General features: G+C 32.5%; 3 protein-coding genes across 6 annotated transcripts; 2 read left to right on the top strand and 1 right to left on the bottom strand.

Moving 5' to 3' along the window:
* The first annotated feature begins 1,028 nt into the window (after positions 1–1,028).
* LOC107412737 (non-functional NADPH-dependent codeinone reductase 2) lies at positions 1,029–3,171 on the top strand. The gene is given in 5 exon segments (XM_048470460.2): positions 1,029–1,520; positions 1,696–1,723; positions 1,725–1,937; positions 2,061–2,240; positions 2,818–3,171. Coding segments are annotated over 5 exon segments (960 nt in total). The 5' UTR covers positions 1,029–1,206; the 3' UTR covers positions 3,043–3,171.
* Positions 3,172–4,238: 1,067 nt separating this feature from the next.
* Positions 4,239–8,792, top strand: LOC107412735 (putative RING-H2 finger protein ATL69). Of its 3 annotated transcripts, none has more exons than XM_060819332.1 (2): positions 4,239–4,872; positions 6,863–7,254. In XM_060819332.1, exons 1-2 carry the CDS (start codon positions 4,361–4,363, stop codon positions 6,951–6,953), a joined length of 603 nt encoding a protein of 200 aa, XP_060675315.1. In that variant the 5' UTR covers positions 4,239–4,360; the 3' UTR covers positions 6,954–7,254. The 3 variants fall into 3 exon arrangements, with proteins under 3 accessions (XP_060675315.1, XP_024928043.2, XP_060675316.1); XM_025072275.3 differs by lacking the exon at positions 6,863–7,254 and adding an exon at positions 8,641–8,792 and having other exon boundaries at positions 4,244–4,872; XM_060819333.1 differs by lacking the exon at positions 6,863–7,254 and adding an exon at positions 4,954–5,530 and having other exon boundaries at positions 4,246–4,872.
* An 813-nt stretch (positions 8,793–9,605) lies between these two features.
* On the bottom strand, positions 9,606–14,383 carry LOC112491112 (putative disease resistance protein RGA3). 2 transcript variants are annotated; one of them, XR_009640197.1, is made up of 3 exons: positions 11,349–14,383; positions 11,051–11,132; positions 9,606–9,798 (listed from the first exon to the last, which is right to left on the bottom strand). XR_009640197.1 is itself a non-coding variant. In XM_048469501.2 (2 exons), exons 1-2 carry the CDS (start codon positions 14,373–14,375, stop codon positions 11,124–11,126), a joined length of 3,036 nt encoding a protein of 1,011 aa, XP_048325458.2. In that variant the 5' UTR covers positions 14,376–14,383; the 3' UTR covers positions 9,820–11,123. The 2 variants fall into 2 exon arrangements, 1 of the variants encoding a protein (XP_048325458.2); XM_048469501.2 differs by lacking the exon at positions 9,606–9,798 and having other exon boundaries at positions 9,820–11,132.
* Positions 14,384–14,733: the final 350 nt, after the last annotated feature.

Here is a 14,733-nt window from a genome sequence, read left to right as displayed (position 1 = left end):
CAGGTGTATGTGCATTTATGTTAAAGAACTAGTGCAAGGAACAATTAATCTGGGTATCAAACAAAAAATAAATAAATAAAAATTTAAAAAAAAAAGTAAATTAAATATAAAAAAGCAAGCTCTATGCAAACATGCGAAAATCGATATATAAGTTAAATTGGTTGGAAACAAAGTTTGATTTGTGATTTAGTACTTCATACATATATATATATATATATATCTATATATATATATATATGTATATGGTTAGGCCTTCCTTTAGGTGTGGATGCCCAAAACTTAAATAATTTATGCACACCAAGTGTTTTTTTATTGTTGCTAATAATTTTATGTATTTGAACTAGCTAGTCACAATTTATAGCTCGGGCTTGAATGTATTTCATCTTAAATGTGAGATTCACATCATATAATATAATTGTTATGGGGATAGTCTAGTAGGGAGGAGAATTTTATCACTTTGAAAATTACTATCATTGGATGTTATCAAATTATTCCATACGAGTATAAACAAACTTTCCCAAGCATAGTAACTAATGATTGATCACCAAACACATGTTTAATCAATATTTAATTGGTATTATTGTGATGCATGCGAGTCATGTTAGGTATCTATTAATATGGTTATACTTAATAATTATGTTTCATCAATATAGGTATCGATCACCAAACACATGTTTCATCACATGTTCCTTATCATTAATTAATCCTGTTTATTTTAACAAAAAAGATTGTTAAATTGAAACTCTTTGTTCCATACCCATAAAAACGATATACATACAATTGACATGGCAATCCATCATTCAATTAGAAATATTTGGAGCCTAAAAATTTGGAATCGTTAGCATCTTCCTTAATAATTATGTTGTGACACACGAGCAATGTTATGCTAAAAAATATTTACACATTTTTTTAATCTGATCACATTAATTAAAGTAATTACTTTAAACAAAATTGATACTGATATCTTATATCTGTTTCCGTGTGTACATAATAATAAATGTGTATACAAATTTGATCTCCTCGGACTTAGGAGAGATAAGGTAAGGTCTGTAACTCTCTCTCTCTCCCTCTCTCTCCCTCTCTCTCTCTCTCTCTCCCTCTCTCTTTATATACACTGCACTACATATCTATCATCTTCACACTTACAAGTCTTACAAAAAAAAAAAAAAAAAAAAAAAAATCTTCATACTTATAAGCATATCAGTAATGGAAAGAATTCCAATTCTGGCTCTCGGCTCTACCGGCAAAACCATCCCAGCTCTAGGGTTTGGAACAGCTGCATATCCTTTTGCAGGCTCAGAAACTGCTAAAGGATCTATACTTGAAGCCTTTAAACTTGGCTACAGGCACTTTGACAGTGCTGCTCTATACAACACAGAGCAGACTCTTGGCCAAGCAATATCAGAAGCTATTTCTCTAGGGATTATCAAATCTCGGGACGAGCTTTTCATTACTTCGAAACTCTGGATCAGTGATGCCCACAAAGATCTTGTTGTTCCCGCTGTTAAAAATTCGTTACGGTACGATACCATGTTAAGTTACTATAAATATATGTATTCAACTATTTATTTCAAACAAGCATATATGGTGCATAGATATGTACATTTTAATTAATTTTGGTCGTTTTGATGTAAATATATATATATCTATATATAAATACATAATTAAATTTTTTTTTTTTTAAATGAGCTGCAGGAATCTAATGCTGGACTATCTAGATCTATAATCTGATTCATTTCCCCATAAGTTTGAAGCCGGGACAAATTTTCCCTTTCAGTAAGGAAAATCTTCTTCCTATGGATATTAAGTCTGTATGGGAAGCTATGGAGGAGTGCCAAAAGCTAGGACTCACAAAATCCATAGGAGTCAGCAACTTCTCTTGCAAAAAGCTTGAGATCTTGCTTTCTACTGCAAAAATTCCTCCAGCAGTAAACCAGGTACCTCTACTTAAAAAATAATAATCATAATAATTTTTTTTTTTGCTTAGTTTTAATTGTAATTGGTTATAATTTCCTTGAAATAATAATTAATTGATTGCTTAATTTGGTTACATGATTAAGGTGGAGATAAACCCACTTTGGCAGCAGAAAAATCTAAGAGACTTTTGTAAGGAAAAGGGCATATCAATCACAGCTTATTCTCCATTAGGAGGAAAAGGAACAATATGGGGAACAAACAGAGTCCTTGATTGTGAGGTGCTCAAAGAAATTGCTGAAAACAAAGGAAAAACTATTGCTCAGGTACATATAGGCTTTTTAACTTTCATAATTTGCATTTTGATGGAAAATATTGTATATAATTAATTGGTTTGAAAATATGGCTCTCTTTGCTCCAGTTATTAGAGTGTGGTATTTCTAGATTAAAACGTTCGGGTTTATATTGATTGGGAGATTTAAGAGTTTCCTGTCTAAATCTGGGTCACTCTGCAAGAATTTATTATAGAGTCATATATACTTTGACCAATAATATAGTACTTTTTCATGACCTGCCTTGACCATAGTGTTTTAAAAAAAAAAAAAAAAAGGAAAACATTGTTTGCCTGTTCTCTGTTTTAATTTATTTACATATGTATGTATATATGTTTTCTAAATAATATGTTTGCCTCTAATTTTTGTTGCTGGGGCATTAATTTTTCCTTTTAACAGGGTTTATACCCAAGAGGCCATACCTATATAGATGATCAACCAAGTTAAAATTTTCATTTTTTTAATATTAATCTGTTTCTAGTTAATTAATATTTATTCTTTCATGTAAAACTATTAATGAACAAAAAATGTATATAAAAACATATTGAGAATTTCTTGTTGCGTGTAAAAGGTTTGTCTGAGATGGGTATACGAACAAGGTGTGAGTGTTCTTGTGAAGAGCTTCAATAAGAAGAGAATTGAAGAAAATCTTGGAATATTTGAGTGGAAACTGAGCCCAGATGAGTTGAAGAAGATAGACCAAATTCCACAACAAAGAGGATATGATGCATATCATTTCATCTCTGATCAAGGACCTTACAAATCTGTTCAAGAATTCTGGGATGGAGAAATTTGAATTAGCTACTCACTTTTTCTTGGAATATCAATTAGTGTATGAAATAATAATTCCATGTCTTTTTTTAAACCCAAAAAAAAAAAATATATATATATATATATATATGTAACAGTATTTTACAATAATTCCAAGTTCTCTTTTGGATCATAATTAAAAACTTATTTCTTCATGGCTACGATCATATTATAAAAGTTTTTATGTACTAAATAATCCTACTTGAAGCATATAACAGACTGCCAGTATATATTATCATGTCAAAATTTGTCTATTACTGCTATATAAATTCTCATTTAAGAAAACAAAAAGGAAAGAGTTTTCAACCATTATATATCAATAATATATAGATTAGTTAGTACATTATCTGCCACAAATCAATAAGTAAAAAAATCTTCAACGTATTATTTTCAACTCATTGTGTGTCATGTCGTCGAGCTCAATTTTTGAATATTGGTAGGATATAGGAATGGGAAAAATTAATACTTAAGACAAGTTAAACTAGGATATAGGTCGTTATATTCCACGCTATAGTCTGAGTGTAGTATAAATATGTGTATAGAAATAAAACACATCTTTATATTTAGAATTCTTGTCTCCGAACATCTCTATCCATTGCAAAACAAAAACAAGACGGAAAGATACTATCAATGATTTTCACTAAATTTGTTTTATTTGAAATTTTGAATATTAATTCATATCATGTTATTGGTATTGGTTGAACCATTCATATATTTAAATTATATTGATTTGTTAATCGATCATTACATCTCATAATTTCTCCGAAACAACCAAATGATTAGGAAAAAAAGAGAAAAGAAAAAAATAATATCCATTCTAGTCAAAACTAATTGACACTTTAATTTTTATGTTTTAATTATAAAACGGAATTTTTTTTTTTTTTTTGGGTGGAAAATTAAGAAACATCAATCTTAATCACAAGAGTTAGTTCGCCACTTCTAAGTTACAAGATTCATTACAAGCCATTGAAAAATCTAGCTAAAGAATGTACCACACGGATTTGCTTCTCAAAATAATTAATATTATTCTCTATCAGTTTGAAAAATAATTAATATAAAATTAAATACCCTTTTTTTTATTAAAAAACAAAAGGATTTTACACGTTGTACATCATTTAACGGTCGACACACAAACACGTGCAATCCCACCGCACTTCATAACACAAACGAGGGCAATATCGTAAATTCGAAGTCCACTACAGACTACAAACTTCAAAGCAATTTAATTCCTTTCCCGCGGACCCCGGCCCTCTCACTTCCTTCGTGACTCTCTCTTTCTCTCTCTTTACCTTTTTCTCTCTCTAATGTCCACCGCCGGTGCCGATCCCCCATTCTCTCCGACCGGCGTAGGCCTCGGCTACGGAATCGCCATCGCCGTTAGCATCCTCGTCCTCATCTCCACCATCATGCTAGCCTCCTACGCTTGTGTTCGAGTCAAAGCCTCAGGAGCAGCCCGCCGGAATCGGCTTCCGACGACGACCACAACCACCATCACTTCGTCGGAGCCGGTAGTCCTGGTTATGGGCCTGGACGGGTCGATCATCGAGTCGTACCCGAAGATAGTGGTCGGAGAGAGTCGGAGGCTTCCCAAGCCCAACGAAGGGCCGTGTTCGATTTGCCTTTCGGAGTACCAGCCCAATGATAGCCTACGGTGCATCCCAGAGTGCAATCACTGTTTCCACTCCGATTGCATCGATGAATGGCTCCGGATGACCGCCACGTGTCCCATGTGTCGGAACTCTCCTGCGCCTTCTTCGGCCAACACGCCGCTCGCCACTCCTCAGTCTGAGTTGGTGCCGCTGGCTTTCCATGTCAGGTGATCTATTATTATTATTATTATTTTCTATTTCTTTGTATTTATTAATTTAATTAATTATTTTACTGATACATTTTTCAGGATTATTTATTATAATAGATTTAAAAGGAAATTAAAAAGAAATGAAATGAGGGAAAAATGATTTTTTTTTTTTTTTTTGGGTGGTTAATTTTATGATTTTGGGAGCTCTGGATAGTGGAATATGTTAACTATAGAATAAAACAAACAGGATTTGCATAATCTTAAAAAAAAACGTTAAATTATAAATCAGACTTTGCAAATTATGAAGAAAAAGAATGTAAAAAAATAAAAATTAGATGCATGAAATATTGAAGAAAGAGGGTGGGAGACAGACAGAAAAGTGGTTGGGTTGGTAAAATGTAAGGAAAAGAAATGAAAATTGTGGTTGGGAACTTGGGAATTGGGTTTTTTGGGGACATAAATTGCATTAAAGTTCACATTCAATACAAGACCGTGGGAGTGGCGTAGTTTGCGGTGGGATTGATACGCTCCACTTTTTTAAATTCTCCAAGTCAAAGTGTATTGATATTTTTATTTTATTTTTTTATTTTTTGAGGTCCTTGCTTCTCGAAATTAAGATATATACACATACATACGTATATATGTATATATATATTTTGCTCTATATTCACATTAACATATGGGTTGTTATAAAGATTTGGATGGGATTTTTTTTTTTTTTTTTTAGTTCCCTTTCTACCTCTGAACTAGTTTAGAAAAAATATTTTAAGATCACTTTTATATATAAAACAATTATCTCTCACAAAATATACAAAATAGTAATATCAATTTCATAGGAATTAAAAAAGTAAAAAATATATATATATTTTTATTGATATATTTTATTATTATCTTAAATTAAGTTCAATATTTAATTTTAATAAATATTTTTTTCAAAAATATCAAATTTGGCAAAAATGAATTAAAAGTCAAATTTTATAATGATATATGTATTTTAAATTTAGGATAATCAATTTCAATTTGAATATTATAGTTTTGGTAAGAATATTAATTCTTTAAATAGAGGAACAACGATTTTAAACTTTTAAAAGAAATAGCTATTTATACTAGGTAGTAAATTCATACTTTAAGTCTTCCAAACATAATGATAGTTAATTGTATAAAATAAATATATATATATATATATATATGTATGTATATCTTTTTTTTTTACATTTATTTCGCATACTAAACGTGACTAAGTGTTTTTTTTTTTTTTTTTTTGGCCCTTTTTTTTTTGTTTTTGTTTTTTTCACTGAGTTTAACATTGAAGATAGAATATGGTATGCCTTTATTTGATGGGAAATATAACAAGCTCAATATTGATTAATCATCAAATAGCTTTAAACCACGCAGCCATCAAAACAGATGATAACCTGAGTATCGTCAACATAATTTAGTCAATGTGATTTTTAGCACCATATTGAAGCTGCAAGGTTACAAAACCAAAAGATAAAAGAATGAATAAATGTTGGTTAAACCCGGAGAGAATATATATATATATATATATGTATATTGCGAATGATGATGGACACAGCTACGAATATTTTTTTGCCTCGATTATTCCTATATTTTGACCAGGGCAGTTTCAATCACCCAATAATCCAAACAGAAGGAATGAAGCTCAGGGGGTCGGTAAACCTTGATGAATTAAATTTATTACCGTCTTATCCTCCAACCTGAGTGTCATGTTTAGCAGAAATTAAGGCCTTAAACAACTTTGTGTTAGCGGGTTTGTTAAGGGTCTATATAGCTTCACCTTCTTAGAAGTTAGAACTTTCCCTCCTTAACATTGCACTAGAAGTGAGTCTAGTGTTTTATTGATTGTTTTGTTGCATGCAGTAATTAATTAACCAAAGTAGATATACAAAATGCATTCATATGCCTTTCTAATTCTATTCAATATTTTCATCGTTGTCATGACCATTATATGCCATGGTGATTCAAATCTCTAAGAAACAAAATGCAGAATACAGAATGTGCCAAGGTTCACAAACATTGTGGTAATTACCCCAAGGAAAAGATTCAAAGTTGGCCCTTTCCAGTATTGTCAAAGTTAGCTTTTTTCATTTGTTTTGCATTTTTAAGACTATGCCCGTTCACACTGTTTGAAAGTTGGGAAAAAGTTATGCATGCGAATTATTTTTAAGAGAAAGCAATAGCGAGTTGGAAAATGCAATACTTTGTTTGCTTTTCTCGTAACTTTTTTGGTAAACTGCTTTTCTTGTAACTTGAATTTACGTTTTCCCTCCTCAAAACTACTTCCAATTTCCAAAAGCTTTTTGGATATGATGTCTGCCTGGATTTCATGAAATTGTTTGTGCAAATCCATATCTCAAATTGTTTCTTTTATAATCCGAAAAGAAACACAAAAATACAACTGTATACGGTTGCTAAAACGAAAACCATTTATCAAAAGGAAACCAATTCTTATTAAAACAAGTTGAGATGGTTTTCAATTTTGAGTTCACCATTGTCCTATATTACTGTTTTTTTTTTTTTTTTTTCTTTTACAAGACTGTCACTATAACTAAAATGGTAACCTTAAAATTTGAAGAAAAAGACCAATCCTATAGGAGTGAAAGCAAAACTCGAAACAAACATCAAATGTAAAAATAAATAAATAAAAAGTTGGTACGTGTAAAAATTACCCTGACCCGCTCCATAGTGAAGGCCCGGTTTGAAATTCTCAGCTGTCAAGCCCATCTGTGGCTCTCCATCCCAGGAAATCCATGTCCAATCCTGTTGGATATTGTCGTTTTCGAAGATGACAGATTTGGGTGAAGCAACTTATTTAATCTTGGCGTTTGAGTGATGATTACTGCGGAGAGAGAAAAGAAAAGAAAAGAATTTGTGTTGGAAATTAATATTTAACATTGACTAAGCGTGGAAATTGATCTTCAAAAGGAATGTAAATTTCTTTGGAAAACGCATGGAAAATTCCAAGTGATTAAAGTATAGGACAGTGAGAAATCTGTAAAGATGTAGAAAGAATCGCATCAAATGATTGCTCTTTTGTAGCATTTTGATATGGTATGAACTTTATATAGGATTTATAGAATGGGACATACCATAACAACCGCCATATGGGAAAAAGTTTTTTCAATTAACTTAAAATTTTAATAATAACAGCTAATAGATTTCATATATATTTTATGGGTTATAATTTTTTCATTTTTAAATTTTATTTTTTTTTAAAATTTATTAAAATGATATATCATATATCGCAGTTATATAGGAATTCCACTTCTAAAAGTTTTTCATAAAATTTCCCTATATATGTAAGTAAATTGAAAAATTGCAAAAAAAGAGTTTATACTTTTCGTGGAAAGCAGATTCAGCGAGAAAATTAAAAAGGAAAATATAACTCTGAGGCATTTAATTGTGCTTGCTACGATGTTTATGGTGTAAATGGATCATTTAGCATGAAGGTGGAAATTGAGAATTCTATACTATATAGCTCTCGGTTCCAGTATTCAATAGGGTGCATATGCAATAAAGGGTGGGGTGGAATATAGCAGATTAAGACTACAATTTCTAAACCAAAAAAAAAAAAAAAAAAAAAAAATCCAATTTTTTTGATTTAATTAATTTTTTTTAAGGAAAGACAACCAATTCTTAAATCTTCTTAACCGGTCTCAGTCTTTAACTGCTGGATGATGAATATATGGGCTTCTCTAGGCCTGAAACAGCAGTTTTCTAAATACTATTTTGTAGCTTTTCTGACTCAGATAAATGGTGTTCCAGGTCATCTATGATAGAGGTAGTGATATTAGAATCGTCGGCCGTGGAATTATAAAGGCTGCACACCCTGCAGAGGCAGCTCGAGAATACCGTGTTCAGGGATGGGATGCATACCTGTTCAAATGCAGTTTAGTTAAAGTGGTGATTGGGGTCTCTTTCTTTCTGAATGATATGACTAAAGAAGAGTCAAATTCTCAACCCGAAGGATTTTTGGTTTTTTGTATCCATAAAACGTGACCTTCAGTATCAATAGTGCTACTGCTCTGTTGTTGGAAACCAGGAAACGTGAATGCAAAATTCTTGTTACTTGTGGAAAAAGCCTTTTCCTTGGTTTTTGCAATCATTTTCTGACCTTGTCTAAACCAAGAACCAAATTGAGAGTAAAATAGAATCCCTGAACAGTACTAAAGATCGATGTGTTTTGTCAAAATAAACTTGTTCATTATTAACGGTAACATGGGTGGGGGTTAAGCTATAAATATGATATCAAAACAATTATAAAATATAGATTACTCTTGCCACATAAAATAATACGTATCAGCATGGTAGGCTAATATCAAATTATTCACATCAAAACAATTATCAACGGGCAATACTGTTCCATGCATTAGGTTTTATGTAATATGGGAGGATTATAATTTCTTACTTTTTTAATACTAGACCATGTTTGGTTAATATATTAGTTGGAATTTATATATGGTGAACAAAATTTTTTATGATTGTTGAGCATTTAATGCATATTTCTGAAGAAGCATTTGCTTCTCCATGTTGGAAAACAGAATTTCCATTATTATTAAGTTATTGCCAGCAAGCTAGAGGATTCAAACACATCACTACCCGAAAAAGAAAAAGAATTAAAAATTAAAAAAAAGTGACTTTTACCTCTGGATTTTCTTAAAGGGACAAACTATGTAGCTTTGGATTACAAAAAAAGATATAAAGACTTGCAATTCAATATAGCAACATATTAATAACAACATCATTACATTTAAGTCCTTTTCTTGTTACAAATAAATAAGTATTTTATTACATTCAAAGTTTTGATTACATGCAATTCAATAATTGCAAATTTATTGAATTAAAATTGTAGTTATTACATTCATGTCCTTTTGGTGTTACACTTAAGAGATTAATGATGAACTGGTTGAGCTCATACGAATCCTGCAAAATAATAAATAAAATTACATTTAAAACATAGTAACCCTATCCAATGGGCACATCTCATCACTTTCACTAAGCTCAAAAGAATAAAAGAGAAAATAATTATAACATTAACAAGAATAATGCTAGGAGTACCATGATGTTTTATTAAAAGATGGGCTAGCATTAATTTATCAAAAATGAAAAAAAGATACGAGCTATTATTATCTTATTTGTTTATGATATATTATATATTTATTCAAGCATTCATTTTTTAATATTTAGTTAAATATTGATTTTACAATCAGTAAAATAACAAAGCATTAGTTTTTAATAAATTTTTTTGTAAACTTATTGGTACCTTTAACATTATTTTTTTAATTTTATAAAAAAATATAAGACAAAGCAAAGTTATATACCAATGCAAAGATATACATAGCATAAACATCGCTCCAGCTTTAATTTGGTTCATAACCTAATTGCCATTCTTCCCAGTTCACCGTTTTATAAAAGGCAGAGCTTTTTCAGTTTTAGGAATAATTATAATGAAATCAAGAATGCCAAAGTTAGAAAAATGATTTGTTTGCTAATGGTATACAGAACTAGGTTGAGAAGCAAATTATTGGTTAATCATACATTGTGGAAAAAATATATAACTTAGAAAAACACTACATATAGACTTAAAAGCTTCAGCTGGTGTTTGCTGTTTGGAATGAAAGTATTCTTTTTGTAATACATGTTACAACCTTAAGAAATCAGGAAGCAGAATTAGAAGAAAAGATGGAGAAAATGGAAAAAAAACAGTATAAACTAAATCTAGCTAAAACATAATGATTGCTAACCTATAAAAGTGAAGAAAGATACAAATACAAATGGATGGAAAACAATTTATATTTGTGGCAAACAACACTTCCTATAGAGTTCAGGAGTTTGTTCAAAAAGCCGGAATAAAAATCATATATACATATATATAAGATTAATTATTATACTTTGAATGAAATGATGGACAAATAATTATTAGTAAATAGGAATGCTTAATGTATTTGAGTTTTGGATGGAAATGATACAGCTTGTCATACGAGATTATGTGGAATGTATGACCATCACAGCTACTTACAACAGGTCGAAAAGAATATGCACTTGAACAAGTCAGAAAATACTTTTATTAGTCGTTCGATATTGTTGTCTAGAAAAGGAAAACAAGTTAAAAACCAGATGAGGATTATTGAAGGCATAGCAATTTCAAACCCAATTATAAGAAGTGGACGTGTACCTTAATTTCCATATATAGCAAGTTGATTTAGAAATCAAATGAAATATCATTGTCGCTGATGTTTTACTCGGATCTAGGTGACCTGCAATTTTAGCAATTGTTGGTAATTGAATTATTTATTTATTTAATTTAGAAAGGAAAAACGAAAAATTAAAAAATAAAAAATAAAAAGGATGTGTCAAATTAAACCATTAATTAATTTAAATAAAGCATATATATATATATATATATAGAGAGAGAGAGAGAGAGAGAGAGAGAGAGAGAGAGAGAGAGAGAGGAGAGGGTTATAAAATTGTACCTCTTGACCATCAATGATGATGCATGGGATGTGAGAAAACTTGGTGAACTCCTCTTCTGAGTTTAGCAGAGATTGTAATAGCACCCCGCAGGCGTTGATACACAGAGTGTGCAATGGAGTGAGTTTGAGAAAGGGTGGTAGTGATTTGAGATTGCCACAATTTTCAATTACTAAGACTTGGAGACACGGCATAACTCCCGATTGAAGACTAGTGTGTGCAGTGCCTTCCCAATCTTCCCAATCCCTCATGTTGTGAAACCCAAGCCGTTCCAGTTTTGGGAATGATACAGCTTCAGCTTGCTCCACTCCAAGTCCCAGAAACTCATCACCTATCTTTTTCACTTTATCCAACCCATCAATCCTAAGCTCTTTGAGTGAAGGTAGTAGGCTTCCCAAAGGAGGTAAACTCTCACACTGCTTGCAGTGTGTAATGTGGAGCCCCGTCAACTTATCCAACCCCATCATCCATTTGGGATACAAACTGGTACCCTTATACTCAGTGATTAGCAAACCTCTCAAGCTTGGATGTGGTTGTAAGGCTTCAAGTATCCCAAATTCATCTTCTTCGTCTCTAATTTCCTCCTTTTTATCAGCCTCTCCAAAATTTAGAATTAGGTATACAAGACATTCCCAATACGTTAGCTCACTCTCGCTCCGATTTATCAAATTACAGCACTTAGTTATTTCAAAAATATACCTTTGAAATCGAAGGTGGTTCAAACTTTTCAAATCTCCTAGACTCAAAAAATATGCTGCTTCATTCTTCTTTGGTATAAACATTGTGTCTAGTGTACGAAGTTGAGTTAGTCCACCAATTCCTTTCGGCAATCCCACCAATTCTTTACAGCCACGCATGTAAAGGTGTCTCAAATTCACTAGCTTTCCCATCCCTTCTGGAAGTCTTTGAAGCCGGCTGCATCCTTCAATTCTTAAACTTTGTAAATTACATAAATCACATACTTCATCAGCCAATTCTTGCAAATTACGACTCTGAAATAAGTTGAGATATCTCAAATGTATCAACTGCCCAATTTGCTCTGGAACCTTTGTTATTTTGCTAGATATCAAAGCAAGTGTTCTAAGATGTTTCAGATAACGAAAGTTTTGATGAAATAACACCATATTTTCACCAACTAAACTAGTATCTGAAGTACATTGTATGAAAAGGGAACGCAGACTACTTTGATCAAATATTGAAGTAGGAATTTTGGGAAAATTAGGTGCCAATGCCAACCAAGAGTGACGGATCTTTTCAACACTAGGAGGCTCTGTTTTCTCCATATCAACTTCAACCCTCATGCTAGAGCATTCGTTTCTCGTCAAAAATTGGGCGAAGTCGTTCAATATGTCGTGCATTTTGCATCCTATAATTGTTTGATCAAAATCTATTCTGAAATCTTGAAAGAAAGACCGCATGGTTAGACTTTGAAAGCACTTTTTACCTTCTTCCTCCGGATTTTGACTACCACTTAAATAACCTTGTGACATCCACAGTTCAATCAACTCAGCTGGGTCAAAGTTATAATCTTTAGGAAATAAAGAACAATAAGAGAAGCAACGTCTTACTCTAGGAGACAAATCATAATAGCTCAAGAAGAATGGAGCAAAAGTTTTGGTTTGTTCATCTTTCAATTCCCAGAATCTACTAGATAGAACATCCTCCCACTCATTTTCAGTCACCTTGGAACACATCAAACTTCCTAAGCTCTTTGCTACAAGAGGCAAGCCTTTGCACTTGCTTGCAATTTGCCTCCCAACTCTCTCTAATTGTTTGCACTCCTCACTATTTCTTCCCCTGAATGCAAGTCCGCTGAATATTGACCAACAATACTCATCAGACAGAAGTTGCAGGGTAATCATTTCTGCGGCTGCTCCCATCATAGTAGCAACTTCCACTTTTCTGGTTGTTACCAACACTCTACTTCCTACAGCACCCAATCTAAGCAGTTGTATGAATTTTTCCCATTTGTCACGGTCATCACTCCATACATCGTCTAGGACAAGAAAGAACTTCTTTCCCTCGATGGATACCCGAATAAGTCGGAATAAAGCTTCCAGTGTTTCTAAATTTTGGTGACTACCTTTGAGAGATTCAATGATTGCTTTGGCAACTTTAATCTCGTCAAAAGGGTCTGAAACACACGCCCACATCCGCTCAGAGAAGTGTCTTTTGATCTCTGCATCATTGAATGCAAGTTGGGCAAGAGTGGTCTTCCCAATTCCCCCCATCCCCACAATAGGGATGATAACAGGAACTGATTTACCACCACCAGACAGCCCTTCACTACTCTCATTGAGCAACTTCTCAATTAGAGCATTCTTAGGCCCATCCAGACCGTACACTTGAGACTCATCAACAAAGGAGATAGTTTCTCTTGTCTGCTTTTGAACAACTTTTGTTGTTTCCAAAGAGTAATGTTGTTTATCTTTGGCAATCTCTTCTAATGTTTCATTAAGCCTTTTGATTCGGTGAGCAATATCTCGGCGAACACCAACTCGTTTAAGTTGGTTGACACTAAAGCAAGAAGAGGTCAATGGAAGACATACCTTCTTCTTCTTCTTATCAGCTGCTTTTTGCTGGTGACCATTTTCTTCCGCTTCCACACGTTTCTGAATTTCGGATTTGAGAGTTTCAGAGCTCCACTCGTCTAGCACATCATCGATGTCGTAAGAAATATCAGTGAGTTCATCCAACCAACGTCTAATACGGGCATCGTCCAGTTGTTTCCTTTCGGCATCCTCCAGCACAGCTTGTATGTCTTTGAGCTTTCTTCTGAGACTAGATATGCTTTCATCAACATCCTTCACCAGCCTCAGCTCTTTCATTGTCAAGTCAGTTGTGATGGAAGCCAACTGCCCCAGCACCCCAGAAACCAAAGACTCCGCCATAATTCGATGGAAATTAAAGTGGGAGAGATTGAAAGAGATAGGTAGCAGAGATGAAGATAGAACAAGGCTAGTGAATTGTATTTCTTGTAATTCAACCATCAATTCCCCTTTTATAGTGATAATCAACTCCAAGAGCATTTAAGATGGAGTTAAATTGGTGAGGAAGAAAGGCATTGATATTTTGGTCTCTTTTTGGAGTATTGATTGATTAGGAAGGTATTTATTCTGTTGACAACTTGGACAAAAATTTCAAAGCAAGACTGGTATTACATTCTTTCTTTCCCACAAAAAGATACTAGACGTGTTTCTTTTCTTAGATACCTTGCTTTTTAATATAAATGCTATTTGTCATAACCGGTTATGAATAATCACTGGTAAAATCTGTAAGCCATTTGCTAATTTAAATAGTTATTTTAAAATAAAAAATAATATTAAATATTTCAATAAAAATTTATCATATAAAATAATGATTATCACGAATAATAATAAGTAATAA

This window comes from Ziziphus jujuba, chromosome 8 (assembly GCF_031755915.1).
Source record: "Ziziphus jujuba cultivar Dongzao chromosome 8, ASM3175591v1".
Lineage (NCBI taxonomy): Eukaryota > Viridiplantae > Streptophyta > Magnoliopsida > Rosales > Rhamnaceae > Ziziphus > Ziziphus jujuba.
This window is presented reverse-complemented; position numbering and strand designations above follow the sequence as displayed.

Coding starts and splice junctions, on each gene's coding strand:
- LOC107412735 (XM_060819332.1), top strand. CDS start 4,361: ATGTCCACCGCCGGTGCCGATCCCCCATTCTCTCCGACCGGCGTAGGC. Junction 4,873..6,862: donor CCGCTGGCTTTCCATGTCAG/GTGATCTATTAT, acceptor AACAAAATGCAG/AATACAGAATGTGCCAAGGT.
- LOC112491112 (XM_048469501.2), bottom strand. CDS start 14,375: ATGCTCTTGGAGTTGATTATCACTATAAAAGGGGAATTGATGGTTGAA.